This window comes from Clupea harengus, chromosome 11 (genome assembly GCF_900700415.2).
Source record: "Clupea harengus chromosome 11, Ch_v2.0.2, whole genome shotgun sequence".
Taxonomy (NCBI): Eukaryota; Metazoa; Chordata; class Actinopteri; order Clupeiformes; family Clupeidae; genus Clupea; species Clupea harengus.
In genome coordinates this window covers 4884552-4903548 of record NC_045162.1, presented here as the reverse complement: position 1 = coordinate 4903548, position 18997 = coordinate 4884552, and the positions used below count along the sequence as shown (strand labels likewise).

The following is an 18997-nucleotide window of genomic DNA, read 5'->3' as shown; positions in this document are numbered from 1 at the left end:
CATATAGTGTTCAGAGTGACCAGAAAAAAGTGACAACAATTTAATCAAATGCAAAACATTTATTGGAGTTAGTGTCATTGAAGGTGAAAAGCATAAATCAACCAATATAAAAACTGGAAAACAAAAGGCACATTTGTAATATTCAAAACAAACATCCGCAAACAAACTATTACTCTTGCAAAATGTCATCATGGTCATAATAATGAATCATGGTCGTCTTATCATGGTCATACTAATCAGATGATGATGAGAAATCAACACTTAGGCCAGACATAGATAGACAAAAAGATATGTACAAAGTTGAAGACATACAAATTTGGAAGTGAGAGACATAATGTAAATGTTGGTCAAGGCTTAAGAGTGGCATGGATGCTAAAAGGAGTTCCAATAAGGTTTTAAAAGGCAAAAGGAAACAGTATAAAAGGCCCTACCGAGAGGGACTGCATCTCAGAAATAATACATTTGTCTTTTCTATATCTTTGAAACTGTCACAGTTTTGGAAGTTTTAACAATGCTGTAGTCTTGCGTCACCTACAAAATGCTACTCCGCCACTTCAATCAGATCTTACATGCAATTGTGAAAGCATACAGACATCTTTGGGTACAATTCATTGCAGTAATCCCACATTAATAAGGCACTACTACTGATAGGCACACTAATAATATGTCAGGGCACAGAGGCATAAGAGCATATTGAAGACACTCACTTGTGTATAGCCTGAGACCAGGTGATGACGGGTCCAGTCCAGACTTGGATTTACAATACTAAATACGCTAGCCATATTGTTCTGAAGCACTTCACCCTTGTGGCAACTAACTGCATAGATCTGACAGGCCCTGCCATGTGAACAACATTCATTTGAAAAAGTGTTAGTCAAAATAAATGAATATTCTCTAATGTCACCCTGGAATTTCAAAGTGGCTATGATACAAGGTAAATTAAACCAACTAAATGAGGTGGAGGACAGTAGACAGCTTCTCCAACCCAACCCCCACCTCATTACAGAATTCATTTCTGCCCCACTCACAGGTCACCACTGGCATGTTTCATGTAATGGAGGTGAAGCTCTGGCTCTTGGAAGAAAGAACTACCACATTCAAAGCACCTCCATTCCCCTTCCTGTTGCTGGGGTGTTCCTTGAGATACCAGTCCTTCAAATTCCACTTCCTCCTCTTCTTCTTCTTCCTCCTCATAATGCCTATCTTCTCTCTGTGCTGCTCCGTAACAGGTTCTCTCTACCTCCTCTTCCTGCTCCTCCTCATCCTCTTCTTCTGATGAATCAGATTCACCGTCAGAACTTGCAGAGGAGCCTGAACCAGAATCCTCACGGTTATTGCCAACATTTCCTAAGCCTGTATCATTACTAACAGACAACTCGGATTCAGATTCTTCATCATTGCCATTATTACGAAGACCTTCTTCATTGTACTCATCCTCAGAACTGGAATCGGAACCTTTCATTTCTACTCTCTCAGTATTGGCCCGCTGTGAAAACTCTTCAGGTGTCTTGACCACACCCTTGCTACCAACAATAAGCTTTTTCATCACAGGAACCCTTCTATGCCCAGCAGACGTACTCTTTTTCGGTGCCAACAGGTCGCTGGTACCCTCCTTGTAGACACCTAGATGTCTCTTACGGTGAGTAATCAGATTGCCTAGCTGTGAGAAACCCTTATCGCAGAAATTGCACTTGTATGGCTTAAACCCTGTGTGAGTGTTGTAGTGGAAGCGCAACTCGGCTGGTACTCGAAAGGACTTGAAGCATATGTCACACCTGTGACGTTTCAGGTCATGACCAAGCAGATGCTTGTCCAGGGAATCCGCATCCTTGAAGGCCCTGGTACAAGACAGGCACCAGAAAGGTTTCCTCTTGTGAAGTTCCTTGTGCTCCTGCCAAGTCTGGGTGGAGTGAAAAGACTTGTTGCACTGGTCACAGTGGTCTGGTATGGGTGTTCTGTGGAGTGGTATGGGTGTTCTGTGGACTTTCATGTGCACGCTTAGACTTAATGCACGCTTAAAGACCCTTCCACACTCTGGGCAGTGGTGAAGGTCGGGAGTTGCCACCTCAGTGCTACAGTGTGTTTTCTGATGGTTTTTGAAAGACTCCAGATAGGAGTACACCTTTCCACAGACGTTACAGGCATACACCTGATTGCTGCCTCCGTAGACTGGTTTCTCCTCTTCTGACAGCATGGCAACGCGTGGGCGGACCGTAGCAATCTCAGAGGATTTGATCTGGCAGGTACTGTCAAAAAATTCCTCCTCCTCCTCGTCTTCATCTTCCTCCTCACATTCAACGTCAACTTCCTCTCCCTCATCATCGTCTTCATATCTCCTCTTTTTTTCACCGTTGTGGTTGTGAAGCTGCAGCGGGCGCTTCTTTGCCGTCCTCTCCCTCTCCACCTCCTCTTCTACATGTTTGCGCAGGTGAATCTTGAAGGCTTCCCAGCGTGTGAACTGCTGCCCACAGTCCTGGCATCTCATGCTACGTAGCTTCACTGGGGGAGGGGGAAAAACATTAGGGGAGTTAAACATTAGGGGAACCAAAAAGGGCAAACATAGACCAAACATTTCAATGAACATACGATTATTAATTTAGCTATTTCTTTCAAGTTCTGTAATATTTAAGACAACAACTTCATTTAAAACAACCTGAAGTAAGGCTTAAGGATACGGATACTGATGAATGTCTTACCCCAGCATATGCAGTTGACATAATCTATGGCAATATGTACTTAAGTCAATTGTAGCAACACATCTTATTAACAAAATGCATCAGGAAACAAATGATGAATATCTTAGTGCTTTATTTAGGCGTTGCATACAATCAGGATAGTTAAAAGTAGTAGCCTAGTAGAGATCACTCAATAAACCAATGCATTTTTACATTTGGGATTCAAAAACATGGAACTTGTCCCTAAAACCCATTAGACTTCATATTACATGGTGTGTATTTCTGGTCTGAAGTGACAAGTCTATGATCAGGTTTTGAAGAATTATAAAACTTCAAAGCAAGCGTTGATTTTCTAAGCATTAGCCCAGCAGAGCTTCAGCCAATTTCTTTCCAAGAATATCAGTTCTTTAAAGCCTAATATTTGATGATATTTAAGTGAAAGTACTGAGGTTAGTTTAGCTAGTTTAAGAAATGGTGTACCAGAACCAAGGGAGAAATATGTACTCAACTCTACCTGAAAAACCGAAATAATTTAATGACGAGTGTATATTCCTTTAAGTGGTTGTCAGAAATTATTTACAAATGACAATTTTATGACCACTGTCATACTAATCAACACCAAAGCACAAAATTGGCAACAAATGCCACATAACCAGTCACTAGGTAGGGCAGTCCACCAATTCATTGCAATGCATGGTCACACTTAATTTATGGGGATTTCAGATAAAAGTACACTTCTACGGTGGGGGGAATATACCAGATAAGCGAGGAGATTTCAAACAAGGTGTGCATATGAGACACACAGTGCAAAGATTCCAGTCTCACTGAACTGGCAAAAAAAATGTAATTAAATAATTGCCGGATCCACAATAGTAACAAACATACATCTCTTGTCGCTTTTTGTTATTATTAATTTGCCATCAGTTTCATGAAACAAGCTTGTGTTTTTTGGCCATTTTGACTATTAAGCCCAGAGTTAATGCTGCAAACCAGTAACTCACCCCTAACTACATAAGTAACTCAATCTATGACAAAACAAAATAAAACAATAAAAGAATGACAAATCAACACAAAAAATGTTAACACAACTATATCTCATCAAATCTTAAGGAATGAAGATGCTATTCTTCACCACTGGGTATCAGACCCTCTATTCATGGAAGGACTTCACTTTAATTCTAGCTTTCACCAAGAGTTTAGATTGTGTTGCATCTACCCCACTAGGTGGCAGCAGTGTACAGAAAACCTGTTTGAGGTAAGAAACAACCTAATGCTCACTAACTTAAACAAAATGGATACAGACTTACCCGCTATAATTACTCTAGAATTTTTTTTTAATGATTTCAAATCAACACAAACAAAAATCATTTCTCTTTTAAATCAGCAATAACAGAACATTATTAATATCAAACACAAACATTACAAGCCTAGTATTGAACTAACAACAGAGCATGGGTAGTGTTAATCATTTGAGGGGGGAAGGGGGGGTAAAATGAATAAAAATAACCTGATGGGATATCAAGTATATAAAGTTAGTAGTACTAATCACAGAGGGGTAGAAAAAGCACAAACGCACCAAGTTTACATGAGTATCCCAACATAAGGTTCTTATGGGTACAGTTGCATATGTCTTCCATTGAAGAATAGTTTTGAGTGATGCTTTCTCTGTGGTTATGCCTGGATAATGTGAAGGCCATATGGAGCACCTTATTATCTATAATCACTTATTTGACAAATGTGTTGCATGTAAAAAAAAAAAAAAAAAGGAAAAAAAAGAACTGATCACTACACAGGAAATGTTGATTTCAACTAAGGACTTTACATCCAGCGCAACAGAAATTTGCCTGAGAAACAAACATTGACTTCCCATAGTGAAACCTGCAGTCACATTATTCACATATAGAAAACGGCATGTCTCAATACAGAACTTGTTTTTGGACAGAAGATCAACTCTGGATCCTCTAAATCATAGTGTCTTCATACAAACATTCATTCTTAACCCCAGGACATTCTTTTAATATCTTCAATCAATCAGTATTCTCCACGTGCATGTTCAATGTAGTGCTGATGCAACTCAGTCTCTTGACCAAAGGACATTCCACACTCGATGCACGTCAAGCCGTCACCGTCTCTAGTGGGTGGACCAGAATCGGAATCTTTCCGTTCTTTATCACCCATGCATTCCTGGTGGTGATCAATGAGCTCTCGAATCTCAGTGAAGGTGAGGGGGCATAGAGTGCAGTGGTAAGTGGGTTGGGCTAGGTTAGTCTTGTGCTGAGCCTGGTGATGCTGCAGGGCCAGGGGGGACAGGAAAGATTTGCCACAGTGCTGACACTTGTGCCCCTTCTGGCGGGGAGGTGCGACAGGTTTTGCTAGGTACTGCTTGACTTGAGGAGGCGGCGGCGAGTGTTTCTCTGGGCTGGGCAGAGAGGACTGAGGTTTAGGCTTGAGCCCGGAGGAGACTGAGGTACTGAGCCTGTATCGGAGTTCAGTGGGCAGCCTTTTACGAACCTCGTCGTGCCAGGAGAGATGCTGCTGCAGCTGGGCTTCTGTCCAGTAGCCACGGCAACAGAGAGCACAACAGAAAGGCCGAGTCTTTGCTACATCCTTGTGAGCCTTTAGCTGCTCCTCACTGGGGAAAGCTTTTCCACACTTGTGGCACTTAAAAAAGCATTTGCTAACCAGCTCCACAGGCCTGCGTGAAACAGGAGTCTCTTCCACTTTAACTTTCACTTTTGTGACTGGGGGTTTGGGGGCCTCTACCTTTACTGCTTTGCAGGTCTTTCGGTGATTGTAAAGGGCTCCCTGAGAACTGTACCGTTTTTCACAATCAGGGCAAGGGAAGGGCTTCAGGGGCACAACGGGCTTAATTGGTTTCCTGTGTGCTTGCCATTTGTGGGCTCGCAAACCTCTGATTTTAGGGTAATTCTTTGGGCAGTGGGGACATTGGTGAACTTTTAGTTTCAAGCTGTTCTTTTTTGAGGGGCTGGTATTTGATGGGGCATTGGCTGGCATGCCAGTCTGACCTGATGGGACTTTGGGGGAAGGGACATGAGGGGATGATTTTTCAGAAGTGGCATGGTACATTTCAAAATGGGTAGCCAACTGCGTTCCTCCATAAAAGGTCATGTCACATTCTGGACAAGCTAAAGAGCTTGCTGAGGGGCTAGTCTTTGATTCAGAGACCATGTCTGCCGTGTGGGCCTTTTCGGGTGGATTGGCTTCGATTGGGGGGTGGTGTTTCTGATGCCGGCGAAGAACACATAAATAAAAGAATCCCTTGCCACAGAGATTACAAAGAAATGGCCCATTGTCAACAGATTTTGTAACAGAAGTTTTCTCCTCTTTTGACAAAAATCCAGCAAATTTTTTATCAGTGTGCCATCGCCTGTGAGTTCCTAGAGCAGAATTATTCGTAAAATGTCTGCCGCAATCAGAGCAAGTAAATGGATACTTGCCAGCTTTCTGCTCTGTTGTCAATTTTGCCACCCGACTAAGTCTGGAAATTTTTGTTTTGACCAGACTAGTGTGACTCTTAAGATGGATTCTTTTATGAAAATTAAGTGCTCCAACAACAGCAAAGCTTCTTCCGCAGTCCACACATTTATATTTCAGATCTGCTGTTTTGGGCTCTGGCAAAACTTTTGCTTCTGACTTCAATGCACTTTCTGTGATTGGCACCTCACCGCCCTTATCATCTTTTGTTTTTCCACAACTCTTCTGATGGTTTTCTAACATTGCTTCATTTTGAAATTGATTAAGACAGGTTGGGCATTGCAACCCTTCCTTGGCTTGGGACTTTGAAAAGCCAGTTTCGTACCCATGACTTTTCATGTGGAACTGGAGCGCCATCGCACGGGAGAAGAGTTTCCCGCATTCCGTGCAGCTGTATGCATTCTTTTTTACCTGCTCTACCTGAAAATCAAAAGACTTGATTGCTGGAGGATTATCCTGGACACCTGCGTGTATAAGCTGGTGCTTCAGGAAACAGGTGAGCAAGCGATAGGACTTGCCGCATTCTCCACAAGTATGTACCTCTTTCTTCTTTTGTTTATGTCGCTGCATGTGCCATGCCAAACTACCCCTTTTACGAAACTTGAGCCCACAAATGGGGCAGGAGACTCTGCGGGGACGGCCATTAACTGGGGGACTGGACTCGGGCTCAGCCGTGGTACAATGTGTATGGTACTGTTTGTGATGAGTCAAGGCTCCAAGAGACCAAAAACTCTTCCCACATCGCTTACAGTGGTGAACCTTTGGGCCAAGAAGATTTTTCTTTGGATTAAAAGTCTCTTTTTTTACCTCAGGCCCTGCGTCTTTCTTAACAACTTTTCCAGGATAACACGACTTTTTATGATTGTAGAGCCCACTGGCATTGGAGTAACTCTTGTCACAGTTCTTGCATGCAAATGGTTTCTTTTCATTGTTATGATGTTGCTGATGCGAGTGTAGGGCAGAGAGTCGAGAAAAGCGCATCCCACACTCATCACATTTAAAGCTGTTCTTTTTAAGCCCAGCAAGTTGGTATGAGATGGATTTGTACGCGGTTCTCTCCTCATGTTTGCCCAGGTGAGCATTGTGAGCAGGCTTGGAGTAACTTTTATGGCCACAAATTTCACAGATAAAGTGGCGTTTCACTACAGAGCTGGTGGGAGAAATCTTTCTCTTAATGCATGCTTTCTTCCCCATCCCACCCCTGTGCCACAGCCTGTGGCAGCGTAGGCCACCAGCACTTTCAAACTTTCTGCCACACTCCGGACATTCAAAATTCACAGGCTCTCGAGGCACGCTTCTGAACAAGCCCTTTTCCTTGACATTTTGGTCAGTAACGTGAGCAAAGTTGACCTTTACAATTTTCACATTGACCTCAGGTTTATAATGTTGTGGTGGTGATGTGGGTGCATCATCTTGTGTTGGACTTGAAGGCAGCTCGTCTCCTTCGTCAGCATCAGATTCACACACCAATTCCAGATCAGGGTTTTGGTCCTGATCTAGCTCATCATCACTCCCGAATAGTGAGCCATCCGAGGCAGTTACACTAACCACCTCTACATTTAGGTCCGCCGTCTCATTCTCCTCTTCTACCTCACTGCTGTTGAGGTCAGTTGACACTTCTGTATTGTCCTGTGAATAAACCATTGCTCCAATGGCAAAGTTTGCAGCTTTCACTTTGTCGCACAGGTACAGCTTTTGAGGCGACGGAGGGCTTGCGTCAGATGTTTGAGCTGGTGTTTCTATGTCACCGTAGACATCTGTGTGGCAAAGCTGATGAGACTGGAGAGCTGAGGCTCGGGAGAACCGCCGTCCACAATCCTGACATTCAAATGACTTTTTCTGAAGCTGACACACTTGATGAAGGAAAGACTTTGCAGGAGCCTCCTCACTGTGAGCCAGTCTTTGATGCTTGTGGAAGAAGGTGAGTGAGGTAAAAGACTTGCCACACTCCTCACAAGTCAGGGAGACGCCACTACTGCGAATCATGTCGCGCCTTCTGTGCCATCGCTCATGGCACGCCAGCGCCACTGGGCTCACAAACTGTTTCTCACACTGGGAACACTTAAAAGGTAGCTTACATTCCTCCTTGATTACTTTAACAACAGTGGGGTTGCATGTATGGCTGAAGCGTTGATGCGTGCTTAAGCCACACATTGTGCGAAAAGATCGGCCACATTCACAAGCATATGGAGTTTTTTGGCTTTCCTCTGTTGCCTCAGCAGCTTGGTCAGAACCTTCATTTTCACTTGCAGGTTCCTGAGCCACTGGTGCCTTCCCTGTACCACCAGCTCGGGGTTTGATCAGTTTCACCTCATGGCAGCGGCGATGGGCATCAAGGGCTGAAGCACGAGAGTAGCAGCGGCTACACGTGGGGCACTGGAACGACTTCTTCTTGAGGTCTGCCAACTGATGAAAGACAGACTTTGAGGCCTGTTTGTGAGATCGCTGATGGTTGAGATACTGACCAATGGTAGAGTACGTCTTACCACAGTCTTCACACTCATAAAAACGTTGCTTCACGCCACCCAGTCCATAGCTGTTCTCCTGACCGTGCTTCAGTGCCTGATTACGGTGCTTCAGTTGGTGACTGAAAAAGCCACGTGAACTCGAAAATTTGCGCCCACAAAGGGCACAGCAGAGAGTCCGCCGGCCACCATCCTGAGAGACGAGAAGGTCGTCCCACTGAGAGTCACTGTCCAGGCACACGATGGGACCGTCGTGGGTGTGCTCTCGACGGTGCTCCAGGTATACCTCTTTGTCCCCGAAGGTCTCGCCACAATCCACACAGCGGAATTGCCACCCCCCTAGAAATAGAAAGGGGAAAATAGGAGGTCAGGGCGACTCCTGTTGCCAAAGAAAAGAGAAAAGGATAAAAAAGTATAGCAGCATAAGGCTAAAAAATATATTACCTTGTTTCATCAATATATTTCTCTCCATTCGTTTAAATGATAATAAAGAAAACGCCACGGTCTCAAGAACGTAGATGTTTATTAAATTCACACAAATTGGTTTGCACATGACAAAGAAGTTATTGTTTAAAAAAAAAAGACATTCTGAGCTGGAATACAACTTCACACATGATTTGTTCACATTCATATCATTATTTAGGTAACAACGCAAACATGCCACACAGGAAGTACTAATAATGAAGCCAATATCCTTGAAATAAAATGACAAAAGTCCCCAATGTTGCTAATAACTTTTCAGTGTGCATTACCTTTGTGTTTTCCAGTGCATGTATATCTATCTTTAAAAAAAAAAAAAAAACTATTAACAAAAACGATCTATGGTTTTGAAAATACTCAGCACTGGGCTTGGTCTGCATTTCAAATATGGGAGGGGCCAAAAATACAGCACAGACGTTAAGGCCTATGTGACATAACGCCAAATTACATAAACTACAACTTGATATGGGAAGTCCATGATATGCATCTCAAACGTTCATACACAACATTTATAGAGATGTAGATCTACTGATAAATTAAATAAGATTAAGAATGGAATCCAATGTAAACTATACTACAATGGAAACTGTACTTTTGCACAGACTAAACTATTAGTCTTTGCAAAACATTTGTATCCACAAAATTATAATTTTGGTTCTTAACACCGATGCCACCTTACCTGCAAAATGTTTATTTTAAATGCATGCGAATGCAAGTGACTACAGTATTACATTATTCTCGTCAGTACACACTCGTCATGGTGTACACAGCAAATGGAGGAGTATACAGCAACCACTGTTTAGTTATACTGGCCTAACAACTAACTGACGGCAGACCATTATTACAGATAAGCCGACCTAACTCTGTGGTAAACCCTGTCTAAACACTTGCACAGTTAAAACTACAAGTAAATGTGACAACGCTGCAACAGTCATGTCGAGAGCCTGAGCTGTACTGCTAGGTCCTCGGAAATTTCGCAATTAGAGAAGAACTTAGCAAGTTACAGTAATGTTACTCAGCTAGCTAAGTAGCTAGCTAACAAGCCCAGCTTATGTGATGGACGTGACAAATGTGGACGGTGGCTACACAAGATTATGAATCGCAACTACGTATTAAGAGTATAAATCGGTACTACTTTTTCTTTGGCCATAGCGTTATGTCTCGATAGCCGGTCGAAAAAATGACTAGCTCATATCATCTGGTGCGGACATCATTTAAGGTTATCTGTTAGCTTACAGTAGCTAGCTATAGTCTCCTTATGATTTGGTCGTGTAAATTCTCACATGTACACCATGCACCCCATTAAGATATTGGAACTACCAAAGAGCGTATTATTTGAGATTTACTGAGATTACTAATACTCGTGTACTAAACACCGCGAAGTCAGTTGACTAATATTGGTTAACAGTTTGGTCTGGTTTATTTACTCACAGAACGCTATTAGCATCTAATAGACAGCCAGCTAGCTCGGACACATGTTAGCTAATAACAATAACCTGATGCCTCGCAATGATACCTTGGTTCCTTGCAAGTTTTTAAGACAAAGTCAACATTAGGGCCAAGCAAACATCAGGGGTAACTAACTAGCAACCTTTACAGGAACGCTAACTAGTGAGCTAACGTTAGACGGTAACATATGCATTTGATTATCATAGTTAGCTGACATTACTCACCATCAACATTTGCTTCTTGAACGGACTCATTTTCATTATCAGAAGCTCTCTCCTCGGATCCTGCAGCGATATCACTCAAGTTTATCTGCACATATTCTTCATCCTCGATTTGCTCCTCTTTTATTATAATAGGTGGCATGGCGTTCATCCCAACAATCTCGGCGTGGTTCTTAGATGTAGCTGGGCCAAGCCTTGAGTCTACGAATGCACCTATGTCTTCTGCTTTAATTTGTTTAGGCTTGCTGGGAGTAGGTAAACCAACATTACTAGTACCCTCCTTATTTTCTTGTGAAAGTACCCCAATATCTCCTTGCAATGTGCCACCTTTTTCAGAGTAAACAGCAGCCATGATGGCTCTATTCCACCCCAGGGGCCCCTCGCGCGTATTCCCTGCAACACAGGAAAACGAGAGTGACTGAAATCTATCAGAGATACAGATACACACAACAGTGCGGAAACACTTCAACGGCCCCAGGAAATGACGATCAGCAGCTTCCCTTATCTCAAAATGGCGCGACTAAAATTTCATTATTTATATATTATAATAATTTTAAAATAATATTGCAACGATAGGAAAACTCTAAACCTGCCAACACGGTATTTTAAGTCCAATTTACTACATTCCAACAACAAGGGCACTCGGAGAGCGCAGACCGCCAGGGCCAAAATAAATAAATAAATAAATCATAGGTTCATTTCCAAGTTTAACGAAAATCGAAGAAACAGAACGGAAACCACTTTCTTGGCAGAGGTTATGAAAACAGGCATTTTCATTTCCCATAATCCCAGATATAAAAACATAGACATATAAAGGTATATATGTCTATTTATAAAAAGGCCAGTGGACCACTGTCGTCCACTCAGGCAGAGCTGGTGGTCCGCTAGCCTTTTGCTCATCAGTTTTTGGGCGTCCACTACAGACAGCACACTTGCTTTCAAAACATTCATTTTTATTCATGTACACATCTTCATTCATTTAACCCTTAACATTTTTATATATGTTACGAGTATGTAATATAAAGTTTTTAAATGACCATGTCATTTTTCACCTTCAGAGCCTTCTAGACTAGTACGATGAACTTCTGTTTAGTGGCTGATATTTTGAATCGACTATGCCAAGGATATGATTTAGAAATTCCAGGAATTGCATTTTATGTTATTTTCTTAATATTCTGCCCAGTTAAACTAAAACTGAGAGTGAACAAGAAAAAGCCCGCCACCAGTGAGGTGCCTACCAAAATTCACTGTTAGGCCGATATGTGCTTTATATCTGGGAATGCAAATGTTTCTAAATTTAAAAAGAATAGTAGCCTAAACCTGTTTTGAGCTTGGCCCTCGTTAACAGGAACACTTGTGCTAGACAATTGTTAGGCAAGTGATACTAAACTTAGCTTAAATTAATTCATTGCTCACAGACAAGAGGTTACATCGTTAATAATTACGGTTATCCTAATAACAGCAGTTTGAATAGCAACTGTTATCTTAACCAAAACAGCTCTTTTTGCAAATGTTACATTACTTCATAACTTGTCACTTTTCATTGTTTCATCTTGTTCGATATCTAGGCCTTGCTTATTTAGAAAGCTCAGATAATGTCTCAACACATTTTCATATGAATTTCTAAGAGAAATGGGGGAAGCAGAGGTCCAACATGAGGATAAATAAACTTGTCAAAATAAGTTTGGAAATTTGTGTTTGGTCGATTATTTCTCTGTTGTTACAATGCTAAATGGTTTTGTATTTTATATCGTTGGGAAAGGTTGCTTATTTACCTTTCCAACTTGTAAGGATCATGCGTTTGTGGGATGAGCAGCACAGCTGATTATGTGGGTAATTTGGCAAATTTTACTTAGGTGCTACTCATATAATCAGCTATGCTGCTCATCCCACAAATGCAGGATCCTTACAAGTTGGACATCATTGGAAAGGTAAATAAACAGGCTTTCCAACGATATAAATACAAAACCAATTAGCATTGTAACAACAGAGAAGTAATCGACCAAACACAAATCCAAACTTTTTTTGACGAGTTTATGCCGATTTGCTGATGACAGCATAAAGCATGGGAGGGACAAGCAGCGCCAGAGAACTGAGGTGTCAGGAATGAATTATGTTATGACATCACACACTTTAAATTATCAAACCATTGTTCCTGAGTGTCTTACAAAATCACAAATTGACTGTTTGGGGATGTACATAAGGAATTTCTATGAACTTCTGCAATATTTGCAATTTCTAAATGGATGGAATGAACTTCACTTAAATTATGAATACGTTTTTGCTAGTATATTCATTTAAAGGCGTCATCTGTAGGATTTGATGTGCAAAACCAAAATGCCTCCTGACTTAAATGATCAATGTCGTCCTGAAATCACAATTAACAGTCTGAATAAAAATGTTAAAATAGTTCTGTTCATAATGTGCACCATGGTTGTTTTGCAACCTTGGACCTAGCAAATGAAATTAATGCATAAAGTATGATCTTTTCACAGTTTGTGTAAATGAAAAATAATGCCCCCCAGTAGTACTCTATTTGGACATTTATTTGGCAGATACATTTGAGGCCCTGAATAATATCAACTAAATCAGAAAATGTAGCACCTGGCATACACAGAAAAGGTATAACATCTTGATATATTTAATGTCTATGTGCATCAATGAGTCAAAGTAATATGATGTCTGTCCTGTATGCAAAATTGACCACAAAAACCATTTCAGAGCATCTCATCAGTGATAACAAATGTTTACAACATGAGATATCAAGTTAAATGATTAATTTAATTCCAAGCTCAATGAATTACCATAAACAACAAGGACATGTCAGTGTTCAAGCAGGAGATACAGCAGCTTCAAAACTCAAGAGTGTTTGCCTTTTTTGCAGTACAGATCAGATTTCCCCTTTTGCATGCTGCATGTAGTGCATTTGTAGCTCAAGCTCTTGAGGGAATGAGCATCCACAAATCACACACAGGCGGCGGTCTGTGGGGAAAGGCAAACGGCCTGACAGGTTAGGCAGCTCAGTCCGAGGAGTTATCTGAGCAAAGGGCCGTGTTTGAGGCAGGGCCGGCCTGTCGCCTATAATTCCCTGTGGGCTAAAAAACAAGTTCTGAGGTGGTGGCCTTGAAATCTGGTTGACTGCAACGGAGTGAAGGGGGTGCGGAGCTGGCAGGCCAAGTGGAGGTAGCGGGCGAAGGGAAGGAGAGAGGAACGGTGAGGCCTGATTGATGATGATCTGAGGTCCCGTCATCAACGGCAACTGGGTCTGGGCTCGCACGGCCCCCTGCTGGATTGGTCCTGTTATCAATGTCTGGGCCCCCGCCGGAGTCGTCTGAAAACCCCACACCGCAGTCGCGTCCCCATGTGTGAAGCGAGGTGGTCCATACTGAATGGTTATCGGGCTCATTTGTGACGTGGGCGGATTCACCCAGGTCGAGGTTATCGGGTTTTGCTTTTGCAGTTGTAACTGTAACTGTTGTTGCTGTAACTGTAACTGTTGTTGCTGCTGCTGCTGCTGTTGCAGCTGTAGTTGCTGTTGCAACTGTAATTGCTGTTGCTGCCGTTGCAATTGTTGGTGTTGCTGCAGTTGTAAATGCTGCTGCTGCTGCTGCAACTGTAGCTTTTGTTGTTGCAAGTGCATTAGTTGTTGGGGTTGCAATTGTTGCTGCTGTTGTTCTACCGCACTACTGGATATGTCTTGAGAACTTAGAGTCTTGGGAATGACTGAGGTAGTTTGGAATGTCCAGAGGGTATTCTCTGTCCCGGGGGCTATGCGAGAGGGGTCTATTATGGCAGTCTGAATGGGTGCCAAAGACTGGTTTGCTGAGCCTGGAGACTGCTGTCGTTGTTGTTGTTTATCTGTACCATTGCCAGGTTGGTCTGATACCGTTAGGGGTACACCAATGGGTATTTTATAACTCCATAATTTAGGGTCATCTTTTGATGGTAGAGAGGACATCCCAGGTTGGGTTGTTTGTACTGAGGCTGAAGCTTTAGGCCCATGTGACAGCTGTGACTCTTGATCATTTGGCTTAGTGGACGGGACAGTGGACCCGGCATCATGAGGAACAGGGCCTGTTGAGGTCTGCGGCTGCACAGAGGAACCGGTGCTACCCCAGAAGACAGAAAGAGGAGTCCTCTGATGCTCATGCTCTGCCACAACTACCTTCGATGAGCTTTGGATGTGTGGAACAGCTGGGGATGTTTTAGTGCTCCAAGCAAGAGTTCCTCCATCTTCTGGTGGCGGGTGGGGTCTGGAGAACAGAACTGAAAGCCCTGCTTGTGAGGTCAGAGACGAGTCAGTCCGGCTGGCACCCTGTGACTGGGCCGAGTGTGATGGTGCCTCAGACTGGGCCTGTTGTTGGTGCTGCACTGGCTTTTGCTGTGCCTGCTGTTGCACAACCTGGTTAGCCTGTGGGGGCATCACAGAGATCCAAGTCACATTCTGCACCTGAGTGGGCTGGGTCTGTCGCTCTATCTGCCAGTGCTGCTGTTGCTGTGCATGGACCAACTGAGCTGGCGGGTCCGACTGTCTTTGCGGTTCCCGCTTCTGCTCTGGTTTCCATGGTGATTGCTGTTTAACTAGAGCACCAGGCGGCCACTGATCTTGCGGTGGCTGCTGCAGTGGTATCCTGCCCTGCCAGTCTGGCACTTGTTGTGACACAGGGGCAGCGTAGGTGCTGGGCTGTGTAAGCATCATTGTTCCATGGGCTCCATCCCATCCACGCCAGTCTGATCTAACGCTGTCCGCTCTCCTGGTCCTCCTGCCCTCTTCTTTTAACCTACTGCTCGGAGAGGCCACGGAGTGAGAGCGAGACTGGCCGGGTCCTTGATGCTTACGCGTGTGAATCTTCTGGTGCACTAGCAAGCTGCTCAGCCACTGAAATGATTTGTTGCATTCCTGACAACGGTGGGGCCTCTCGCCTGTGTGAGTGTTCATGTGATCGCGCAGCAGGTACACCAGCCCAAAGCTCTTGTGGCACAGGTGGCACTTATGGGGCTTGTCCCCGGTGTGGGACAGCATGTGGCGCTGCAGCTGGTCCTCGTCGCTGTAGCCTTTGCGGCACTGCGTGCACCGGAACGGTTTCTGTTGGTGAAGTCTTTGATGAGTCTTCATGTTCTGGAGGAATGCAAAACCTTTTCCACAGTCAGGGCATTTATATGGCTTCTTTCCCGTGTGGATAATGAGGTGCTGTTGTAAGTAGCTACTGAACCTAAAGGACTTGCCACACACATTGCAATGGTACGGTTTATCCTTACTGTGAATGCGCATGTGCAACTCCAGAACGGAACGGTGGCGAAAACCTCGGCCACAGTCTCGGCACTTCAGCGGCTTCTTGTCTAGCTGGTCACCATAGATCCCGCTTCCCGGCATGTTCTCTATCCGTCCCACGCCAAGGCCCCGTACATCCTTCTTCGCGAATGAAGCCTCATGGGTGATGACATGGGCCTGTAGGCTTGCCTCGTCTGAAAATGCCAGCGGGCACCGAGGACAGGCGTACGTCAGGTCGGAGTCCTTTACTCCGTTACTCATGCCCTCATACTCCGCCTCATGCACCAACATGTGCACCCGCAGGTCGGCAGGCCTATAATAGACTTGGGAGCACAGGGGGCAGTTGTAGAGCCGCGGCTGCTCCACAGCATAGTTAGTGTTCTCCTTGTCTGTTACACCAGCATCGTGTGACATCTCATGGCTAGCAATGTGCTCCTGCAGTTTAGCTTCGTCTGAAAAAGTATCTAAACAGTGAGTGCAGCTGTGCGGGTGCTTCGTGTGCTGGCGATTGTGAGCGCGTAAGTTCTGGGAAAAAGCGAACGCTTTTCCACACTCGCGGCAGCGGAAGGGCTTCTTGCCCGTGTGCAGGTACTGATGCTGGTGCAGGAGGCTGGCGTACTTGAAACACTTGCCGCAGATGTTGCAGTGGTAGGGGCGCTCCTCCGTGTGTCTCCGCCGGTGATCCTCCATGACGGAGCGATGCCTGAAGACCATTCCACACTCGGGACACGCGTAGGGCTTAAGAGCAGCGTGGGATCGCTGATGAATCCTCAGAGTCAAGGCAGACTGAAAGCCCTTGTTGCACTCCAGACAACGGAAAGGACTTTCCAGGGAGTGTGTCTGCATGTGAGCAGTGATGGACACTCTGTACTGAAACTCCTTGCGGCATAACGGACATCGGTAGGGCTTCTCCGGGGCCAGTTTACAACTGTGCGTGCGGAGCTTGACCAGCGTCTCAAACGTCTTCCCACAATACTCACACTGTGGGTCCTTTTCCTTGCTGCTGAGGGACTTCCTGTCTGAGGATGCTGTTACTGATAACGATGAAACTGATGCCTGTACTGGCACTGGGAGTGTTGCCGATTCAGCTTTCTCCTTGTGTTCATTTCGATGCTTGATGAGACTGCTTCTGTGTTGGAATGTGAGGCCACACTCTTTGCAGGTGAGCGAGGCTTGTTCATCCTGGTGCATGTGGAAGTGACGGTGCAGGTTGTACGTCTCGCGACGGGTGAAACACTTCCCACACTCACGGCATTCCAGGCGGGTTTTCCTCGGCTTCACAACCACCTCCTCCTTCTCCTTTACTCTACCTTCCACTGCTGCTTCTTCTTCTTCTTCTCCTCCCTTTTCTTTTACATCTTCACTTCCTCCATTCTCTTCTAATGCTGTTGTTTCCCCAGCATGCAATTCTTTGCTTACTTCTTTTGATACAGTCTGATCCTCCTGCAGCTGTGGTGGTTCTACTTTAAGTTTCAAAGTTGTCTCAGCTCCAGATGAAAGTCCTACGGTCTCCTCCCTCGGCTCAGGTGTAACTGCTCCATCGGCTTCAAGGACTAATGATAAACAACACGAATTCATTTTCATTAACATTAACAAAGCACAAGAGCATTTGGCTATACAATGTTTCAGTTGTTTAGTACCTACTATTGATACTATTTCTGTTAATATGTAATTAGCTGCAGTAACTTTCGTAAATAATAGAATCTGGCCATTTGCCGGCCGTCGTTAATGAAGAAAAGTTGTCAACAAACAAACGGAAAACGGAACGACTGTGTCTACACAAAGCAATAACTATCCCAGAGAGAGAAAACAATCGAAACCAGGGTGAAATATTGCTGTCAGTACTGCACATGCATGGCAAACGCAAAACGCGTTAGCTAGCTAGCTACTTGGTAGTCCGAATGATTCACTGTTGCACTTAACGTTACCTGTTTTTTCACAGTTGCTGAGTATGACTTGCCCCGAATCCTCCTCTGTGTCAGACCATTCCATTTGGAGATGAGGGTTTGTGGAAACAACGGAAGGCTTCTTCATCTCTACATTAGAAACTGTAGACTCCAAATCAACGGGACAAGTGCTGGATTCTGCTTGACTTACTAGCCCTGAATCAACATCAGTTTCCACAGTTTCTTTTGCTTCTGCATCGTTAACACAATCCTTTATACTAACACCTTGTTCTCTTATAGAAACTTCAGATTCAACGTCATTCTTCCCATCTCTAGAATTTTCTGGGTTAATTAGCGGGTCATGCAGCCCTCTCTCGGGTTTTTGTGTATGTTCGGCGGCCATGTTCCCAGTTTCCCTAGCCTCTCTCTTCATCAGAGAGAATGGCTGGAACTATATGATGACGTCGAAAATCGTCACGGAGGTTGAATCTTTAAAACAATACGTTTGCATTTCCTGAAGGAAATACTTGTGCTTGCAAAGCAAAAACAATCAAATACATTTAAAAATCATAAATTGTAAAATATTAGATGAAAAGATATTTAATGCATGCACAGAAAGGGCAAGGGGGAGCGAAAAGCAAAGCCATGTGAGGGCATTTGAGATGGGGAAGGTGAGACAAATAGAAACAAAGAAATACAGGTATGTAGAAAGATTTTTGTTGTATAAAAATAAATATATAGCAAATATGAAAATAACATAGCCATTAATATAAGTTATTTACAAGACTTATGGGACAAACTTTTACGAAAGTTTTTATGTTAAGCGTTTCAAGGTGAAATATTTGCAGAATAGGCTACAAAGAATAAGAAAAAGCCTACGAATATCAATAAAGTGCTTTCAAGAAAATTTGCTTTGAAAGCACTATAATCATTATGCCATGTTCATTATAGAAACCATTCTTTAAATATATTAACACATTAGTTAATTATTTGCAGCAATGTTCTGTGTAAGTGTCAAAACATTACACTAAAGCTACCAATACTAATAACTACA

At 43.7% G+C, this 18997-nt stretch overlaps 2 protein-coding genes across 3 annotated transcripts; both read right to left on the bottom strand.

The window, feature by feature from the left end:
* Nucleotides 1-44: 44 nt before the first annotated feature.
* Nucleotides 45-11277, bottom strand: si:ch211-261d7.6 (zinc finger protein 91). Of its 2 annotated transcripts, none has more exons than XM_012817897.3 (2): nt 10789-11273; nt 45-2499 (listed from the first exon to the last, which is right to left on the bottom strand). In XM_012817897.3, the coding sequence occupies exons 1-2, from the start codon at nt 11135-11137 to the stop codon at nt 1025-1027; spliced, it is 1824 nt and encodes a 607-aa protein (XP_012673351.2). In that variant the 5' UTR covers nt 11138-11273; the 3' UTR covers nt 45-1024. The 2 variants fall into 2 exon arrangements, with proteins under 2 accessions (XP_012673351.2, XP_031431800.1); XM_031575940.2 differs by lacking the exon at nt 45-2499 and adding an exon at nt 2792-8974 and having other exon boundaries at nt 10789-11277.
* A 2036-nt stretch (nt 11278-13313) lies between these two features.
* zgc:66448 (uncharacterized protein LOC327401 homolog) lies at nt 13314-18394 on the bottom strand. The gene is made up of 2 exons (XM_031575941.1): nt 17986-18394; nt 13314-17610 (listed from the first exon to the last, which is right to left on the bottom strand). The coding sequence occupies exons 1-2, from the start codon at nt 18374-18376 to the stop codon at nt 13676-13678; spliced, it is 4326 nt and encodes a 1441-aa protein (XP_031431801.1). The 5' UTR covers nt 18377-18394; the 3' UTR covers nt 13314-13675.
* Nucleotides 18395-18997: the final 603 nt, after the last annotated feature.

Bases quoted from the DNA above. Each gene is read 5' to 3' on its own strand.
- si:ch211-261d7.6 (XM_031575940.2), bottom strand. From the start codon at position 11,137: ATGGCTGCTGTTTACTCTGAAAAAGGTGGCACATTGCAAGGAGATATT. The intron at 8,975-10,788 runs GTGAGTAATGTC...TTCTATTTCTAG, and splicing joins TCAAGAAGCAAATGTTGATG to GGGGGTGGCAATTCCGCTGT.
- zgc:66448 (XM_031575941.1), bottom strand. From the start codon at position 18,376: ATGAAGAGAGAGGCTAGGGAAACTGGGAACATGGCCGCCGAACATACA. The intron at 17,611-17,985 runs GTAACGTTAAGT...GTTTATCATTAG, and splicing joins CAGCAACTGTGAAAAAACAG to TCCTTGAAGCCGATGGAGCA.